The sequence below is a fragment of the Echiichthys vipera genome, assembly GCF_963691815.1.
Source record: "Echiichthys vipera genome assembly, chromosome: 21".
Taxonomy (NCBI): domain Eukaryota; kingdom Metazoa; phylum Chordata; class Actinopteri; order Perciformes; family Trachinidae; genus Echiichthys; species Echiichthys vipera.
Genome location: NC_139846.1, coordinates 19548804 through 19569909, shown reverse-complemented (window position 1 = coordinate 19569909; position 21106 = coordinate 19548804). Strand labels below are relative to the sequence as shown.

At 40.9% G+C, this 21106-nt stretch overlaps 2 protein-coding genes across 2 annotated transcripts; one reads left to right on the top strand and one right to left on the bottom strand.

Annotated features, from left to right (window-relative positions):
• Window positions 1-5227: 5227 nt before the first annotated feature.
• Window positions 5228-16172, bottom strand: anks6 (ankyrin repeat and sterile alpha motif domain containing 6). The gene is made up of 18 exons (XM_083936547.1): window positions 15611-16172; window positions 13960-14172; window positions 13664-13865; window positions 13325-13475; window positions 12281-12325; window positions 11940-12144; window positions 11378-11484; window positions 10577-10728; window positions 9795-10032; window positions 9456-9505; window positions 8507-8701; window positions 8246-8408; window positions 7931-8151; window positions 7634-7826; window positions 7234-7301; window positions 6933-7049; window positions 6544-6640; window positions 5228-6430 (listed from the first exon to the last, which is right to left on the bottom strand). Exons 1-18 carry the CDS (start codon window positions 15937-15939, stop codon window positions 6381-6383), a joined length of 2796 nt encoding a protein of 931 aa, XP_083792673.1. The 5' UTR covers window positions 15940-16172; the 3' UTR covers window positions 5228-6380.
• A 1408-nt stretch (window positions 16173-17580) lies between these two features.
• Window positions 17581-20046, top strand: rps20 (ribosomal protein S20). The gene is made up of 4 exons (XM_083936308.1): window positions 17581-17707; window positions 18922-19021; window positions 19195-19268; window positions 19828-20046. The coding sequence occupies exons 1-4, from the start codon at window positions 17705-17707 to the stop codon at window positions 20008-20010; spliced, it is 360 nt and encodes a 119-aa protein (XP_083792434.1). The 5' UTR covers window positions 17581-17704; the 3' UTR covers window positions 20011-20046.
• The last annotated feature ends 1060 nt before the right edge of the window (window positions 20047-21106 follow it).

Here is a 21106-nt window from a genome sequence, read left to right as displayed (position 1 = left end):
GATGCTGAGTGCAGTTCACAAATGGTCACTGTTGTTGCTAATAACAAGGTTTATTTGAGCATTACACAACCTTTACAGAACCTTTAAATTCCAAAAAATAAAAAACATAAAGTAAAAAAACGCAAATATTAAATGAGTAGGGTTAGGTGGTCATGGTGATATTACTGTACCTTTTTCTGTCTGAGTTTAGCATCGAAATGGATGAGGGAAAAAAGAAGTGTTTGCATCTGTTGGTTTGGGCTAGTGGGTATTCAAAGCTGGAACCAGAATAGAGAGAGAACTTTTTATGTCATGCAGGTTACTGGATGATCAGTAAATAAATACTCCATTCATATTTCTGAACATATGTGTTTTTATCTTACAATCAACATCAAATAATGTGCAGTTCAAATGCTACAAAATACGCTTCATATTCATGCTTCCCTGTCAAGTGTCCTGCTGGATCAAGAGCTGTGTCAATCAGTCACAGGGAAATTGTTTTACGGGACTCTGTGGGGATAATCTTTTGTTGACATTTGGATTTGAGTTTTTCAAAGGTCATTTTATGGTCAGAACGAGGGTCAGATGGAGGTTGTTTGTCTATACTCTCTGTAATCGTCTCCTTCCTGTTTCTGTGGATCTGTTTCTATCTGTATGTGTTAGTGTGTAGTACAGAGGGGGGTACAGAGAGATGGTGAAAGGGCCACAGCGTTGTGTAACACCCAGGATGCTGGGAACTCCTTGGAGCACATGAGTCACTTTTGCAAGGATGAATGTTGACAGTGGAATGCTAATGTGAAATCAGGCAGCAACTGTTTGCTTGGACAAACAATACACAAGGCTATAACGGTTGTCCACGCTGCTCATTGCATGTACTTCAGCTTCAATTAACAATGTTTAAAACCTGTACAGTTTGATGGATGTGTTAAATCCCAACAGGTCTCAGTGTATAATGTAACTTCACTGTGCTCAGAGCGAAAACTCCACAAGGTCAATCCTGCAGTCCCTCTTCCCCACAAAATCACAGAGTCTGAGAGCAAGCATCACAGGACAGACAGACACACACACACACAGGAGTGAAGCCATTGCCCTAGGTGATGCACATCTGAAAACCGCACTGGCTTGCACAGCCAGAGGCCAGTGGCCACAAAGTGAATTTAATGGTAATGGCACCTAAGCTTTTAGAGAAGACTTCCAAATGCTAGGAATCCAAAGGGAAATGCACCCAGCATTTATTGAGAAACTGTCTTTTAACGAGCCGTCAGGACTTCTGTACAGCTGTGATGTCACATTATGATACTATATATAGTAGAACTTATAGCAACAGTGCCATTACAGTCATTTTCTGCCTGCTATAGCCAGACCAAGTTCAATCATTGATTGCACGTTATTCTGGGAAGGCTGCTGTCATTTTCTTCAGCATAAGTGGGGCGTAGTTCAAATGGCTGCGCGCAGTTTGACAGTCCTACCACCAATCAGACCACCCATCCGGATGACTCGATTCTTTTGGCCACCAGTGGGTCTAACTGGTAGATTAAAATTTTACCACAACCACTCAGCAGTAAAGCAAATACATCCTTTCTTTGGAGGAATTGCTCCAGGGCAAGTTTCTGCTAAGTTTTCAAAGAAAAGCTTACTACTGAAATCATCTAAAACTGCTATGACAAGAGTTGCGGATGCTGCGCTTCGTGTGTCGTAAACAAAGAACTGCTTGCGAAACTTCTCTGTCGTCATCGTGCTTAACCAGCCAATAGCGTGCCAGGTGAAAAAAGCCAGCTTAGTGATTGGATCAAAAAAAATCGGAGGAGACGAGAAGAATTTTCCAGACCCATGTGCAGGGCAAATTCAAATCGCCGGCAGATGGCAGTGAGGATATTCAGTCTACAAAGATAGTGCAGAGATGCCAAGAGTTCAGATGCTGAAGACCACAGAATGAAGCTTTTCAGGAGGGGGTCTTAAAGAGACAGGCGCTTAAACCGAGCATTTCAGACAGAGGGTGAATACAGGTACATTCAGACAGACAGTATGGGAAAAACCATGTGTTTTTGAACATTAAAGCATGTAAACATGTTCTAGTAGAAGTAATCCAAAATACAAGTGTGACCCTGAAAATTAGCATAATATGGGACCTCAATCATCAATCATGGGAGTCAATTTCTTGAACTCAACCGTAGTGAAATGATTTACCGTGTTCTCCCTTGTACTAGGATGTCACTTGTTCCAATACTTTTAAAAACAGATGAAATAGCTTTATATTGACTTAGATTGTCAAGCAACTTAATGTATAAGAGATTTGCAGCACATTTGCATTTGTGAATTTGATGACATGTTCCTTACATTATGATACATTTCCTTCTGATTATTATCTTAAATACTCCTTAGTATATATGTAGGTTTAGCTTTGTGTTAGGTGTCTGTTGGGAAGTTCACTATGTACTGCTATAGGAAAGCACAGGGAATTAAAATCGGAAAACTGGCACTTCGAGAGACTTTATCTCATCTGGGGATCTTAGCCTCTGCTTTAACTCAGACTCAGGTTCCTTCAGTCAGCCCGTTTTACCACAGACAGGAGACCACTTTCAACCGATGAGGCAGACATCTTGGCTGAGGCTGTTGGGATCTTACCGCTAGCACTGGTAGTTACAAAACACCAGTTACAAATACCTGTTTTAACAAACATGTTTATTTATTTCTTAAAGAAATTGTCTTTCTGAGTCAGTACCTACATCACTGATTTTGCGACCTCTTTGATGCATGTGTGATCTATGTTGGTTGTTCTTTACTACTGCATAACTACTGTACTGACAGCTACAAACAATATTATTAAATGTTATTCAATCCAATCAAAACCGTATGTGAATGAAATCAACTGGGAGGAAATTGAATGAGTCACTCCATTTGCTGCCCGCATGCCACAGCGACGTTAATATATTCCAAATGTATTTTTCTCTCCTACAGTTTCTTACAGCTCACATGTGACTGTACATCTGAACACTCAATCTGCCACAGCCCTGGAGAGGGAAAGCTTTCCTACACTGAGTGATGCTTTTCATTAAACTCTACAGGAACCCTGTCGCCTGCCTGTCGGGCCAGTCTATATCCAGGTCGTCAATAATGATTTCAACAACGCCAGTGTGTTGCTATTTGGTCATGTTTGGGGACGATCTGTGTTTCTGAATGATCGGTGAAAGTTGTTTGAAGTACTCCTCATTATAAACCGACACATTTCTCAGCTGATCCGGCTCACATGGTGACAGGAGCTTCGAAAAACAAAAACACTGCAGCCAGCAAGAACAATGGTGCAGATGGGCCTGCTCAACATGTATCTCTTTAAAGCTGACCCCATCCACTCACACATATCAACTTGGATGTTTGAGCCTCATTGTTTATTTATTTTATTTTATTTATTGTTTGTTTATTTTGGGCATGTCAGTTAGATCAGTCATCATCACACATTATCTTGGTTTAAATCATACAATTCACATGTCCGAAAGAGAAAACGGGAGAAGCAAAAGCTTTTGTGCACAAGTGTGTGTAAATCTCAGCAAATGGTCATACCAGCGTGTTTTTGTGACATCATAAAGTTTGGAAGTCAATCATGGACCAGTATGAAAAACAAGGTTTACAAGGCAGATACACCCAGATCAAATTTATGCAACTGGATTTTCGGCCCAGTGATGTGGTGGTTCGCACCATCACCTCACAGCCAGAGGGTTCCAGGTTCGAAACTGGGCTGGGGCCTTCTGTGAGGAGTTTGCATTTTCTCCCCGTGTTTGCGTGGGTTTTCTCCGGGTTCTCCGGTTTCCTCCCACAGTCCAAAGACATGCAGGTGTTCGGTTCATTGATGACTAAAAATTGCCTGTAGGTGTGAATGGCTGTCTGTCTCTGTTTGTCTCTATGTGTCCTGTGATAGACTGGCGTCCTGTCGACGGTGTACCCCGCCTCACGCCCAATGTCAGCTGGGATCGGCTCCAGCCCCCCAAGACCCCATTAAGGACAAGCAGTTGAAGATGATGGATGGATGGATCTGGATTTTTTTAATAAAGGAGGAACAATTTAAGTAATACCAGAACCACATAAGTCATAAATTATTATTCTAAGCAGACTAGCTTCTTTCTTTCTCAAATGTCTGATATTTTGCTCATTTACATGTAAATACTTGTTTTAAAGGGTTCTACTTGAATATGTTTGTTATTTTTCTTACTGTCTGTCTGAAGCACCTTTTTAAGGGGTATCAAACACACAGCCCTAGGACTGGTACCTGCATGCCAATGGGTGCGACCTGGCCCACTGGAAGACTTTGCAAAGTGTGAATATTCCAATGTTTCAGTATTCCTAATTGTTCACATCAGATTGTGCTGTTTTAATAATAGTATCAGGCCCGATGCTGGATACGCTTTCCGAAAAAATGACCAGTTCCCCATTTTTTTCAGGAGGTAAATGGGAAGCTGAGAAAGTAGTTTGCTTGGAATATTCCCACGACCTTTCAGGACTCAAGTAATAAAATATTCGGCGCCATTATCAGACTCATCTTCATTTCCACCATATGTACACCGTCATTGCAGCTGGGGTATGACTGTAACAGCACTGTAGCGACACTTTCTACTTATATATCACAACGTTAAAGAGGTCCTGACGGCTCGCTTGAAAGGGAGTTTCTGAATACGGGCTGTGTGCAATTCTGTGTGCCCCCACCTACAACTAATCAAAAAGACATGGAAATGTAACTCTTTTTTTCCCAATATGGGACCTTTAAGTATGTCTTCAATTAAAAACAACCTCCTCTGAGTTCCTAGACAAGGCCTTTACACTTCCTTGGCAGCTACTTATGACATAACTAGCTACACCCGTGGGGTGTTTAAAGCAAGCCTACATGTGGAAATAATGGTATAACGGTAAATGCTAAAACGTAGTGTTACAGGAGCATGAGTAGAAAAGAGTCACCAAGTTGGCAAATGCCAGTTACACATCATTTATTGCATTAACAGAAGGTCACTGCTATCTTGTGGAAGGAAGATGGCTTCACATCAGATTGGATTTGGTGTTAAAAAGAAGTTTTACACAAACAAAGCTGAACTAGAAACCTGGTTTCCAACTATTAAACCCCGAGCTCCCCTGAATACAGTTTACACCGTGTTTATTTTGTTTTACAGCATTTATTTGGACACAGATTTTATTTCTTTTCAGTGATTCAATTCATCATCAAGGTTACTTTTTGGAAAGCATACCGTATATTTATTCACCTTTCCCAGACACACACACACACGCACACACACACACAAATTGCATGATTAAACAGGATATGATATCAGTGTCTTTTCATATGTAACTGACCCATCTGAACAGTGCCACAGCCCACCCTTTGGATTTAAGACATGGATTATAAGTACCTAATATTTAAGAGTGATATAGCGCTCGCTCCATCTGACCGACTTTAACGATGGAGCCCGATGCATAAACAAAAAACATGCTCAGTGGAAACTATTGCTCAATGCTCCTCTTTTAAGCTAAATTTAAACGGCTCATAAAATGCTCCCAAAATGTTTTTGCCCATGTCTTCTCATCTCAAGTGCAGTAAGATCTCAAACACTGGTAAAAAACATAGTTATGGCATCATCATAATGTTTATTTATTCATGACGGCGCAGTCTTGACTAAAATCATGTGTTTACATAGTGGCCCATAAACAAAAGACAAACACACTAGTAAAAGCAGTCCAAGAGACTGGAAGACTACAGAATAGCTCAGTTAATGTCCCTTTCTCACGTCATAAGCAAATCCTTTTAGCCATTACATCTGCTTTAAAGTCTCAATCACAGTATCACTGGCTTTTATTGTATTTCATTGTAATACTCTCTATGTTCTTTTCTCCTGACTTACCTTGCCTTTTTTTTTTACGATAAATATGCTGCATCTCTCACATTTGCTCAGATAAAATAACAATCTCCCTCTTGGCTCACGCTGCCTCTCCCTCAGCTGTGAATTTGATCTTCTCGTCTTTCAGAACTCTCAGCTCTCTAAACTCTCTGTGTAACCCATGCGCTGCATTAGCGGTGGATGTGGCAACGGTATCACTATGGCAATAAAAATATAATTTGCCACAACTTCATGTGCTTTGTCAGATAGCAGCAGGGCACTAGACTCAGCCCAGCCCTGTCACCCCCCCCTGCTTGAGGATCCATAAGAGGAATACTTTAATGCAGCTTGGTCCTGAGGGCGGGTTATCAGGGTCTGTTTGGTCGTTTTGCTGTAGCATCCTCTTGCACTAACACCGCAAGTGGTCTGGGACACTGACGTCCAAAAGACTCCATATTACTTGCACTTTGACTAGAGGTCACCAGCATTTTACTCTTATCCTAAGTACCTTTGGTGTACTTCCTGGTAGACATCAGGGCTCCTGCGTTACCTTTTGTTGGAAGAACGAACTTGGTGTCTCATCCAACCTGTTGGTGCTGATAAAGAAAGGGGGAGAGAGAAAAACAGAGTCAGAGACAGATAACGATGTTGTCTTTGCACACTCTTAATTTCTCCACCGGAGTTCATAGTTCAGTGTTTTGACACTCACAGCGTGGTTCACCTGGTTGCCTCGGGTTACTAGCACTGCTACCAAAGGAAGACTGGAAGTTATGGATGGTCTCTTGAAGGATCTGCCTTTCTCTGCCCTGATGATAGCCAACAACAGTTGTTATGAACCCTTAACATTCTCAGGAAAAGATGATGCTCTTGCTATACTTCCACATATCATGTCCCTCTGGTATCCACTGTAAGTTGTTCCTTACATTCCCATCCTTGTTCAAAGTAATTCTACCTATCTCTGCAGTTTATCATGATATAACGTGTGGAAAACTGTAGAGTGGAAAAAAATGTACTCTAATCCCGGAGAGATCTCTTGAAACAAACCACGGGAAGTAAAGCTTCCTTAGAGATGCATAATATATGTTGAACAACATGCACCTTTCCAGCATTGAGCTCTGATATGGCAGCCAAGATCTGCTGTCTGGGTCCGTCCGTTTTAATGCCCAGCTCCCTCAGGTCTCCATCTGATAGAGTCAGGAAGGCCTCCATGTCCACCTAGAAGAAGAAAAATACACTGTACAGGGTTCCCACTCTTTTCCCAAGATCAATTTCCAGGACTCTTCCAGGACTCTTTTTAGTGATGATCTAGTTTTGAGCTGTATATATTAACATATTTTATTTTATATAAAAACAGAGGAAAATATTTTGTAATTCCTTTTTGACATAAAAGATAGAGTACCTCTTGTTCCTCAAATATCGGCTGGTATTTCTCAAGGGACAGTTTCTTTAATATACCAGACAGCTCATCTGAAAATAAGAAAAGAACAACATACAGTATGCTCACAGGAAAAGTAATGAAAACCTGCCACTCATAGTTTTTACAAGTAAATTTAGTTTGTGTGATTTCATGTGTGTTGATTATTTTCTGTTAAGGCTCATGGTTCATTTCAAGTTATCAATAATCAATTGTCAACACCAATCATTATAGTAATAATAATTACTATCAATGACAGCACACATCTATGAATATTGTTTCCTGCTTTCAAATTATTTACAGATTTGGTCCAATTGCTTATGCACAGGCAATGAAATTGTGGCATACAGAACAATGATTTCTTGTGAAATCAACATGGAATCACCTTCATCAGTTATGGTTCCACTGCTGGAGCCGCCGCTGCTCTTGGAGCGAGGGTGTGAAGAGGCTGAGGACACAGATTCTCCTGGCCCAGTGGGAGGCTTGGGCGTTGGGGAAGGAGACGGAGTCAGAGTGGGCGATGTGCTCTTAGATGTGGAGGAATTCCCTGACTGAGGTCTTCTCTTCAACTCCATCTTCTACAAAGGAATAAAGGTGGACAATTCCCTAACAATATAAGAGGCACTGTCTTCACTCTGGCTGTTTTACACAGTGATGACAGAAAGGAAAACAAAACACAGACCCTTCTCGAGTGGATGTCTGAAGCCAGCATGCTGGGGTGGGAGTGGATGTCAGGAAGGCTGATATCAGGCAGGGGCAGGCCCGAGGCTGAGGGTGGCAGTGAGGGTTGGCTCTGTGTTTGGCTGTGCTGTTTCTCTGGAGGTTGGGCCTTCACATCTATCAGGCCTGCTGCTCGCTTCCTTTGGGCTGCTATCTGGGAGAGAACACTGTCTGCACTGCCTCCTGGTGGAAGTGAGAGGAAAGAGTATGTAATGTGCTTGCAAATGTTCCAATTGTGTCATGGTATGTGCATATTTTTGTCAGTGTGAGTGTTAACCTGAACGGTTGTGAGAGTCTCGGTTGATCCCTGCCACTCCATTGGAGCCTCCTGAGGAGTGGGGGGAGTGGTAGTGACCAGAGTTTGAAGGAGAGGAGGAGGAAGGCCCCTTGGGGATGCTGGGAAACTTAATGGACCTACTAACCACACGACTGATAGACGTCTGGCACATCAAGGACAGATAAGGAGAAGAAAAAATATATATAAAGATACGACTGACGACAAGCATCAGGCAGGTTTTACCAGCACCACAACTCTCACAATATCTGAGTTTCCACTGCTGTTCAGCTTCCTCTGGGGTGGCATGGGCAGACGTGGCGCTTCGCTCTTTCCCTCCCCGAGGAGACGCGAACGGTCTGAGTTCCACGGTTCAAAGTTGGACGGAGGCAGGAAGGGAGGGATCACCGCTTTTAGCTTGTCATTAGGCAACCGGGTCAAGGGCGCACCACTTCTGAGCTAGAGGAGATGGAAAACATAGCATAATACAACACTACTAATTATAATATGAAAATTAACAACAAAACATATTTATACAGCTGCGACTAAAAAAATAGAATTTGCAAATCACAAACCTTAAAAAACTAAATATTATTACACAACACAGGACACAAATAAAAAACATAAAAGCCAGAGCAAAAGAATCAATTTGCAACATGCTGTTTCAGCCAAAGCATGCCAACTCTCTGAGATCCTATTAGGAAATTCATTGTAATCACAACACACATATACCCTTTTTCCACCAAAATGAGCTTTTTTAAACACAAGAAAACCCTCTGAAAAAATGTGATAAACTTCTTTACGGTTAACAGTAGGGGAGTAGGCTTTTCTGTTTTTGTTTTTGTGTCATGTTCAACATCACAAACGTGCTGGAAAACAGGGTTTGTTAACAGTAGAAAGCTGCATGGAGGCTAATGAAAATGTTATGATGGTTACTTCTTTATTATGTCTTTAATTTGTTCAGGTACTCGGGCGAAGATGGATGGAATTTGTGACTGAGATGACAAAGAGCTACGACGTGTGCTGTAGCATTTTGAAGGAAAAAAAATAGATATTAAACCCAGTGTCATGTTTCCATCACTGCTGGAGCCCATAAAAATCTGTAACTACTGCAGAAGCTTTCCAACTAAAGACAAAAGGCCAGATGTTAGTTGTTATAAGTGTTTTTTTCTTCCAGTGGGGCTTTAATTTATATTAAATCAAACATTCCTACCATTGTGGTTATAAGGAAGTCCTCCTTTTCTGAGGATGTCCTGCAAAGACCTGAAAAAGGGAATTAGTCACATTTACACATTCCCTCCATCACATGTATGACGTCTTTCTGATTTCATGCACATATACTTAGTCAGTCCCACTCCCCTGCAGTGTCTGAACAATACTGACAATAATCAAAAGCAGCAGCTCCCTCAAATGGCTTTATCCAACCCTTTTTCATAGATCTCATTTTTTAGACTTCAAAGTGTTAAATCAGCTCCCCTTCAACTAAACATTTGGTGTGTTACAGACTACAGTAATTATGCCCTGATGAGTTAATGTTATCACCGTGTCTCACCAGTATCTTTGCTCTTGACTGCCCAGGCAGTGTTGTTGTCATTGCCCCCCAGAGCAGGAGTCGGTGCCAGCACCCCATTTGACATGGCAGCAGGCTTCCTATTTGCCTTCATTGTGGCGTCCAATGAACTTTCAGCGTCGTCTGGAAATGGAGCCAGGCGGTTGGATGAAAGGCCGTGCCTCAGAGTGTGAGTCAACTTAAGCCGCCGGAACCGATTGGACATCCGGCTCCACCAGGACTGGAAGGGGGGTGGAGTCAAACATGTTCACATCATGTGTTGAATTATATTGGTGCCTTACTTTCATATCATTCAGTCAGCCTGTGAATGTTCTCATTCGTCCAGGTCATCGTTATCCTCAAAGCAATTTCAGTCAAAAAACAACTGGACTGGTTGTTTGTCTAGGAAGACGTTTCACCTCTCATCCAAGAGGCTTCATCAGTTCATGTACGCATCTGACCAGGCTGGGACTGGTCCAGAGGACCAGAGGTCCAGAGGACCAGTCCCAGCCTGGTCAGATGCGTACATGAACTGATGAAGCCTCTTGGATGAGAGGTGAAACGTCTTCCTAGACAAACAACCAGTCCAGTTGTTTTTTGACTGAAATTGCTTTGAGGATATCATTCAGTCATTATTATTACATCATAGAGCCAATGTGATGTTTAAATTAAATAATATATCAATAATGGATCAGTGCTACATGGTATGGATTTGTATTCACACCTACATCATGGATTAATATAGTGTTTAACAGACGGTTAAAGTAACAGGACTTCTCCTTTACCTTAAGGCCTCCCTTGTCGTCTGGTGGCACAGGGACGTTGTTGAGGGACTGGCGGCTTTTGGAGCGAGTCATTAAGGCTCTGCCGCGGTGTTTCGACTTGTCCTTGTCTACTTGCATACACACTGATGCTAACAGACGCACCAACTCAGTGTCTGAGAAAATCCAGAGCAGACGAGAGAAAATAAATAAGGATTAACTAACATCATGGAAACTACCTAACATGGACTGTGTCAAGTGCCACTGTCCATCTGTTATGAAGACATAAACGGCTAGTTAGTCATAACTTCATTAAAAAATCTTTGAAGAATGAATTGCGTTAGCATATGTATCATTCTACAATATGACTGTTGAGGTGGTCATAATGTATTATAAGCCAAATCAGTCAACTTCTAGTTTATAACTAGTGTAACTAGTCAAGAGCATCCATGAGGCACTTCAGCTTATACTTCACCTCTATAATGTGTTGTGATTGTTGATATAATGCATTAAAAAGCCATGGTAGCATAATAATACACTATGAATGTCCTCATTATGCACTATAGATGTGTTCTTTATAGAAAGTGTTAAACAGTCTGTTATTTGTGGCCATTATCATAAGCAAACACAGAGTAGGTTGTGGCTCGGGCGTTAACATGATAAGTACATATAAAAGACAAATATCAGTTGTTTCTTTTCAGGAGGGCGCTATAAAATGGTGAATACCCAATTACAATAGTTCTGATTTTTATTACAGTTTACGAGGAAGGAATTGTTTGTTAAGTCTGAGCACATCACACAAAACAAAGTAATAGTAAAAGATACCTGGGTCATTCAGCAGCATAACCAAATCAAAGGCTGAGTATCCGTTCTTAGCTCGAAGGTTGACATCAGCCCCTTGGCTCAACAGGTACTTGACAATGTCTTTATTACTGGAGGGAGCAGGGAGACAGGGAAAACAAAAGGAAAGAGGGAAAGGATTGTTGATATAGTTAGCATAAAGAGGAGTGCCGTGTATTGGCAAGAGTCTGTCAATAACGGTACATAAAGTTATACAGGGGTTGCGATTTAATATACTGAATATAAGAAAGGTGGTATAATGGGATTACACAGCTGCACATACATACTGTAGGTTGTTACATTGTAGTGGAAGAGTCAAATGGCTGAAGATACATTACAACACTGCCATCTAGTGGTCAGTGGTTTAAACAACACAAAAGTAACAACTGCCACAAATCTCTACATGTGAACTATTTACTCAAAATCAGTGTTTTTGAAGATGGATACAGCATCATAACACATAATATAACCATACTCAGGTGTATCGATATTTTCTAACGTCCCTGATACATAGTGTAATAATAATAAACCAGCCTGTTTGTCTTACCCATGATAGGTGGCCTGCATTAGAGCGGTCCACCCATGAACACCATCTTGCTTGTCTATGTCTGCATTCTTCTCCACCATCAGCTGCACCACTTCTAGCTGACCGCTCACTGCTGCTATCATGAGAGGGGACGCTCCCTCCTGATTGGATGCATTCACCTGAGTGGGATCATCCTCCAAGATCTCCTTGACTAGCTGGGAATTTCCTGAGTAATCAGAAACAAACATATTTGGATTTATACATATGTAAATGTATTCATTGATTGTGGTAATCTGACAACAAAAACCCAACTGACTTGTAGCTTTGTTACATACTGTATTTGTGTATTCATTTTAACTCACCCAGCTTGAGAGCACTGAACACATCCGGTCTTCTTCGCTCGTCGTCTGTGGAGAAAAGAGCACGGCTGAGAACAGAAGAAAGTTCTGATTAACTCTGAAACAACAACTCTACTTGGCCAGACTCCACATAGCTCAGCATCATCTGTGTCAGGGATTATGTAAATGAAATATGACACAGAGAAAAGAACCTAGAGATCTTTTAAATGGCAGAAAGATTTTTTATAAAACCACAAAATTGTGTTTTACTTAAATTTAAGCTCAGCCAACGGCTATATGACACATCACTGACTAAACATTCACGTATGAGCCGCATTTATTTGAGCAACAAGAGAACTCTGAAACATCAAAGAGGCTGAGAACTACCACTGGTTGGTTTCACTCTCACATCAATGTTAAGCACACACACACACACACACACACACACACACACACACACACACACACACACACACACACACACACACACACACACACACACACACACACACACACACACACACACACACACACACACACACACACACACACACACACACACACACACACACACACACACACACACACACACACACACACACACACACACACACACACACACACATCTTTTAAAGCACATAAAAACCTGTTGAATGATAAACTATGGTAAAATTCTAGATTGTTAGTATCAATCAAGTAATCACAAAGTGTGTGACAACGAAAAATCTTTTTTAAAACATTGTGTTTTACCGTCCTGTAACCATCCCAAATGACAAACCTGATGGATGTTTTACTTGTCAGGAGCAGGAGTGGGGGCTGGTACACCCATGCAATAGTTTTTCGAGCCCTGTTAGCTAGTTTAGCTGGTTGAGGGCTTCCTACCGTGATGCTGATGTCCAGAAGAATGGTGAAACTGACACAAGGAGGAGCGCTAACTCTGTTTTACACCAGACACACTGACAAAGAAGTGTCTGCAGACGTTTTTTCTTGATTGGCCTTATGAACACAATTATCTTAAAATGGGATTAATTGTCTATCTAATCTAACTTTATCATCCCCACGCCTTACCCGTCTGAGGCCGGACAGTGGTGATGGAGTCCAGATATGCCTTGATGTCTCTTTGTTTCAGCTGCATGGCCAGTTCAAAGGCTGTCTTGGTCAGGACGTTGACCCTGTCTGGGTCAGCTCCACGCTCCACCAGCTGCTGAGTCACAGCCACCTTTAAAAAAACAACAACTTTATTAATCAGCTACTCCACTAACTCAAAGCAAAGAAGAACTCTATTTGTCTACCAGTTAAAGCTCAATCTGCATTTGTACTGCAACTTTTAAATAACTTTTATGAAATGCTATATCCAAATGACACCCACAGTACTGCCCGTCTCATCAATCCATCCATCACACCTACCTTCCCACTAAGAGTGGCCACCATCAGTGGTCCCCAGCCAGTGGTCTTCTGGGAAAAGTTGACATCAGAGCCCCATTCTAGCAGAAGGCGCACCGTGGCCTCAAAGCCATGCTGAGATGCCACCATCAGGGCAATGATGTCCATGAACTCTCTGCCGCCTCCTCCTCCTGGACAGGCTTCACCACCTCCAAAACCAGCCGCACTGTGGAAAAAGCAGATTAAGAACAGTCAAAGATTAAAGATGTTATTCAAAGGTAATCTGTAACTCTGAACTGAGTCTGGAAAACAGCCCAAACCTGTTGTTGTTGTTGCCATTTGAGACTGCTTCTGCAGCAACAGCCAGATGATCAAAGTCATCCACGTAGGCCCCACTCTCCAGAAGTAGCTTCACTACATGAGTGTGTCCCCCACGGGCCGCCATAGTCAGAACACTCGCACCCAGCCTGTTCCGTCCATTAATCTCAGCCCCGTTCTCCAAGAGGATGTGGGCAACAGTCAGGTGACCAAACCTGGGGGGAGAATTAAGAGACAAAGAATGAGATGGAGAGAGTGGGACATAGTATCTATCCCCCGTCACATGCTTAGCAACACCAACATATGCTACAGCATCTGTTTGATTTCTACCCAGGCAGGTGTTGAAAGGCAGACCCTTGCGGTGTGACTCATGTTGGAAGCAAAAACATGTCATTTCTGCATTACACTTAATGTTTGTAGATTTTTTTTTGTGTGAGAAGTATGGGATATTTTAGATACAATTTGATAAATCCCAATTCAAAAGATCAAGTCAGTGATTGTCATTAAGGGCCAAATCCCTGATTCTTTACAGTATGGCAGTTGTTCTCAAACTTTGTCCATGGCTCACTCTCTCTCAAGTACCACCACTAGGACCAATGTTAAAATACAGCAGTGTAGGCCGACACTATTCAGCTACGGACAGGAAGGTTTATTCCTAATCAGAAGATTATTTATTGTTAACGTTCTTCAGCCAGAGCCACGCTGTAGGAAGGGGTAGCATCAGAACTGACATGTCAGGGTTTTCAAACCAATCATTTTACCTGTGCACACTATCCTGCAATCACAGTTTATCTCATAATCCGGCTCTAATTACACGACTGAACTATTTGATCGAACATACCAAGAGGTGTCATTGATTTCCTACATTCAAGTTACCTTGGATTCTTACAATGTGGGTGAGACGCTGTAGGTAACCTGTCACAGCTGGGGTTTCAAAGGGGAACATCTTTGGTAAGTTGCTGGAAACTTTCCAGAAACAGAAATATGACAGGAAATGCTAAAACTTATCTAAAAGTTTAAGTATTTTCTTAGGTTTAAATTAATTCAGTAATGAATATTTTGCTTTTTTTTATTTTGGAGATTCCTTCAAGTACCACCAGAGGTAGAAGTACCACAGTTTGAGAGTCAGTACTCTATGGCATGTCCTGCTTGTGCACTTAATTGTACACTATGATGGACGTATAAATTATGCTCACTATTAGGACAAAGGCATGAAAACCTTAAAGTTGAACTGAATGATTTGTCAAAGTTTCATGACATGGACAGATACAATGTTTTGATTAAATCAACATTCATATAAACCCTTTGTTAAAACCCATCAAACTGATTTCAGGGTAATATCAACACATACATGTTGCTCCACCAAACTCCATGCAAGAACCATGACAATAGCTTAACAAATGTCCTTTCACAGGGAAGACTATTGCACACTTTTACACGCACATCCCCATAAATACATCCCCCACAAAAAAGGCAGCAACCATTTTTTAACTTTGACGAACTGAGGAGGGTCTCCTGACTATTTCTACACTGTATTGTAAAGTAGTTCACAGTCACCGGCATGAAATGACAGTTTAAATGTGCAGATTTCTTATGGTGTGACATCTCTTCATGCAGAGGAACAGCGCGGTGAGCTCCAGCCCGCAGCCCCACCTAGCAGCCTGCATCAGCGGGGTCCAGCCGTAGTTGCTGCGGGTATCCACCGAGGCCCCTTTCCGTAACAAAAACCGGACCAGGTTCTCATGACCGCTGGCCGAGGCAAACTGTAGGGCGGTGTTCCCCTCCTCGTCCGTACAGTCCACCGGTACCAGAGACAACATGTCCGCGGTGTTACACTCAGACCCCGCTTCAGACCGCAGCCTGCTCTGCCGCCCGGACTCTTTCGGGGCTCCGGGCTCCAGGATCCCCCGGGCGGTTTCATAGTCCCCCTCGTCGCAGGCACGGAAAAGCAGCAGCGAATTGGCGGGGACGCCGAAATTCATCTCATAAAAAGTGTTACTCCGTCTCCATTCAGGTCCAGTTAGTTGTCCAGAACTGTTCCTCTGTCAGTTGGCGTTGGCCCGTGATTGGAAATCATGACGCAGCGAAATAAAGTTTCGTCTGCACGCCAATAATTATCTTCTTCTTCTCAAACACTACAGCCAGGAATGTTGTTTTTTAACAAAACAATACAACACTATTGTGATATCTTAACTAGTTTCGAAATAAACAACTTTCTGGCGACCGACACCGGTTCCGTTACTTGTTTGGGAACTTGACCACAACATAGCACTTGACTTCCGCTTTCATCTTTCAAAACAAAAGCATAATTATTTGGTCATTTTAGTTGAGCAAAAAATTATTTAAATAATTTAAATTATTTTTTATGAAGGTCATTTGTTATCTAAAGTTATTTATATTTTTAAGTTTTTATTGTTCTGTTTTGTCGTTTTTTTATTGTTCCTAATTTTGATATGTTTGAATTGTAGTTTTTTTAATGTGTATATTTATATTTTCATACATAAAAAATAAAAAATAACTAGAATGTGCACTTTTGAAATAACAGAATGCTTACATTTCACATTTCTTTGTTGGTGTCAGACTATTCATAACATAATAGTGATGATGAACACTGGTTGGAGGGGGCCCATGTGAATTTTTCCTTGGGGTGAGCTTTTGGAGGAGGTGAAAGCTTAAATATTTTACATTTTCCCACCCGGTAGCTTTGAAAAGTGAGAAATGTAACAACTGCAAAAAAGATTTGGTACTCTTCAAACAAACTTGCATGACATTTTTGTATTATCACAAAACTTTACAAAATTAAACATCTTCAATCTCAAAATGTAACACATAAACAACATCTTTATTTTACTTTCACACGTGTAAATTTGCCAAAGAAAAACCCATTTTTGTGTTTTCATGAAAGAACTGGAGGTGTATTTCAAGTCAGTATCCTCTGCTAATAACACGAAAGCTATAAAAACTATTAATCTGTGCTCCCACTTTAATATCTATATATTTATTATTTGTATCTCTATTTATGTATGTATTTATTTTGGTGTTACATCTATTTGTTATCCAATTGTTATTAATGTGATGCTCATCATATGTTTGATGCAGTGTATTTTGTAAATCAATAATAAAGTTGCTGAAAAAAAATGAACACCATCTTTATTTGTTCCGACATTTCATAGTAATATTCATAATATACACTTATAAAAGGAATACAACGTTTGGGCATGTTTTGTCCCCCTTCATTTACACATGAGATAGAATAATAAAAACGAGTGATTGTACAGTTATTAAACATTGTTGACCAGCACGGTCTGTCACTAGTGCTGCTGTCGTTTTAAACATATCTTCTTTTTTTGTCAGATGTAGTGTATAGTCGCAGTTGCCATGACAATAAGTTTTCACTGTGAGAAACTACAACTTAAACCAGCTGAAATACAGATATACATATATAACTTCTTTTAAATAACTTTTATTTTAAGACTTGTTTTTATGCGATGTCGTCTTTTTATTTATTTTATTTTAGAATTTTATTTTTTATTTAATTAGTTGTATTAAGCCACACGATGTCGCTGTTGAGCATTCGTGTGAAACACCATAGAAGAAGAAGAGTAACCCGGATGAACAGTACATAAAGAGGACCCGGGCCTCTGCTCGCTCTTTTCCTGAACAGCTAACCACGTTGGTGGCTCCTGTCCCTGGCTCACCGCTGTTCGCTTGAATTTCTCCCGAATAAGTCGGTCAGGAATAGTCAAAATGGTATGTGCTGTGTTGATATAACTATAACTCTTCTTTGCGAGGCTTATTTGTAGTGATTTTACAATTCCGTGTGTTTAACGTCGATATTCTACGGAGACTGTTAGCTAGCGTTAGCTTCAAAAGCTACTATAGTGCCGCTTGAAGTAGATGTCCCGCCATAACTCATTCACAAGCTGGACTATTAAACAATAACCTGCATTTTGACAAAGTTATAAACGTGTTTGGCAAATGATACTTCAAATTCCCGAATCTTAAGAGAAGTTTTATTATTCGGCTTACTTAAAATGCACCATTTGCTTGTAGTTAAAGCTTTTAACCTACCAAGAGAGCAAGATGATTGTTAAGCAAAGTCAGTTAATGCTAACTGTAAAGCAAAGGCAGATTATTAAATGGCCTATAGGTTTATCTCGATAAATTGTTAGATAACTGAGTTTTGACGGCAAACTATTAAACCATATCTTAAACGAGCAGGACAATAGACAGTTGCTCACCATAAGCTGGCGCAATACTTAACTTGTTAAAGTAGACATATATGCTAAGTGGAGAAATTTACGTGAGAATGTATGCCTAGCATAACATACCAAAGTACGGTTCCCCTTTGAAGCGGTTAATTTCAATATTAGGTCCTCCATGTGCTAGTTAGCTGGTGCTGCGTTCAGGTGCTCAATGTAAATATCAAGCGCCTTGAAGGGACAATAATTTGAAACTATTATAACGATTTTTTTTTTAACCTAAACGCACATTAGACATTACCACAATTTCAGTAGTCTTTCAGGGTTTACCTCTAAATTAGGGGTGCCCAGTTCCGGTCCTGGAGTGCCACTGCCCTGCGTGTTTTCGGTGTCCTTCTGCTCTGACACACCTGAGTCTAACGAGGATCAAACCTGTGACAAGCTTCAGCTGCTTGATAACGAGCACATCATTAGAATCAGGTGTGTTGGAGCAGGGAGAAACTTAAAACATGCAGGACAGCGGCCCCCCAGGAGCAGGCACCTCTGCTCTAAATTAAGGATATTAAATGACAAAATGAATAGCTTAATATAACCACAGGCTGATGCGGGTAATGTAGAGACAGTGCTGTCACTATGTAATGCAGAAGAAATTACTCAAGCCAATAACTCTGCTGGGCCCATCAGTGTTGTTTAAAATCCTGTAAATGCATGTATTTCTTCAATGTCTGGTTAAGTATTTAACTCCTGCTTTCACAAATGCAGGCTTTCAAAGATACTGGCAAGGCACCTGTTGAGACGGAGGTCGCCATCCACCGCATCCGCATCACCCTCACCAGCCGCAACGTCAAATCTCTGGAGAAAGGTAACTAAGTTCAATAGATCCTGTTGGGAATTAAACAGACCTGAGCTATGAGGATAAAATTCCATCTGATAACAGTGAAGACTGGATATACGCTATTCTGAGCCATGACTCTAAAAGTATCATGAATTGATTGCCTGTTGTTCGTGTTTTTAAAGTTGTCTTTTTATAATCAGTCTGCGCAGACTTGATCCGTGGGGCTAAGGAGAAGAACCTGAAGGTGAAGGGACCAGTCCGCATGCCAACCAAGGTACTGTACATGTGCATTTTGGTTTCATTGCATCTATGTATAGGATGGATTTACTGTCATCTGCCTCATGTTGGTTTCTGAGCACACAGACATACATGCACTCTATGCATATTGAGCTAAAGGGTAAAGTGGCATTGGACTTTTAGATGTTTTTCATTCCCCCCTTGTATGCAAAACAAAGTGATAGTTGTGCATTCATTCAAATACAATAGTCAAAACTAGCATGGATACACTCAAAATGTCTAACACTGAATGAACAATCTGTCTGCCATGCTTCCCAGAGAAGTTTCACCTAATTATTTTGCATGTTCCCCACACCCCATTTGCTTTGCTAACCTTTTTGTTGCTATTTACAAACAAATAAGACCTAGCTAAGACAGATGCTAGAATACCACCAATCAAGAAGTTGTCTGGTGCAAAAGATGTAGTAAAAGAAAAGTATCTGCGCACTTCTGCAAACCCTTGGTTTATTTCTAAAGTTGAAAGTTGAATTGACTGGCATCAAGAGTCTTTTTTGGGGGGTCATGCTAAAGCTGTTTTGTTTTCCTGCCCTCTCCAGACTCTGCGTATCACCACCAGAAAAACTCCCTGTGGTGAAGGATCCAAAACCTGGGATCGCTTCCAGATGAGGATCCACAAGCGCCTGATTGATCTGCACAGTCCATCTGAAATCGTCAAGCAGATCACCTCCATCAGCATCGAACCCGGTGTTGAGGTGGAGGTTACCATCGCCGATGCATAAACCATGAAACTATTCAATAAAGAACTGAATAAGGAATCTGTAATGTGCTGTTATTGGGCGGGTTCTAATGTCTGAACATTTTTAGTGTAAAAAGCTGCCATTAAAGGTCAGTGTGTGGAACAGCAGCCTAGCTATTTACTATCAACCAGTGAACTACAGGATTTGTGAAATGATGCACTTCAATGGATTCTAATGAGCATCATGGTGATAACTGGAGCGCTGAGGCAGTTTAGGTCACCCAGGATTTAAAAATGTACCCTGGTCATAGGACTTGACACAAGATTGACATTCATGTTATATAAAAAAACATCAGATTAGGCCTCCTATGTATTGCATTACAAACAAATGCAGGGATCTTTGTATTCAATCATTAATTTAGAAGTTTAACTATATTTGCCCCTCTGACTTCAGTTTAGAAGCTTTTGCCAAGATATAACTGGGGAAGAAATACCTCCTTTAATTTAACTTAATATCTGTTGTCTAATTTGAGAGCTGAGCAATCCCTATTAAAATTACCCATTTCATTAACACTGGAGAGCTAAAATCATCAAGCTGGACACCCTTAATTTCAGTCTGTCTTGTTTTTGCAGTCTTGAGTAGGAATATTATATTGTCATTTGCAAACTGACTACTTTGGTAAGGGGGGGGGGGGCATCCTGATATACACACGTGTATATATATATACATATGTATGTATTAGTCAGACTTCTATTAGAAAAGTTGAACTCTGGTTTAAAAGAAACACTTAAGTCCACTGCTCTTTTCTGCAAACCTGTGGAGAAAGGTGAAGCTGGCAGGAATAGTGGCCCAGGAGCTACATAATAAACTGTATTTTCAGGCTTTACATCCCCTTTATCTCTAAACAGAGTCTGACTTGCAAACTTTGCTGCAACCCACAAAGAAAGGAAATATTGAGTTTTGTTTGCTATTTTTTGTCATTCTTACCCCAAAAAACACTAAATGAATTTAAACTAGTTTAAGAAATCTTTAAAGTTACAGTTGCAGGATATGAATGCTAAAACATGATTTAAGAAGCACACGTGTATATAAAGTCAGGAAACTGACTAGTAACGTTAGTGACACAGCCATACCCGGC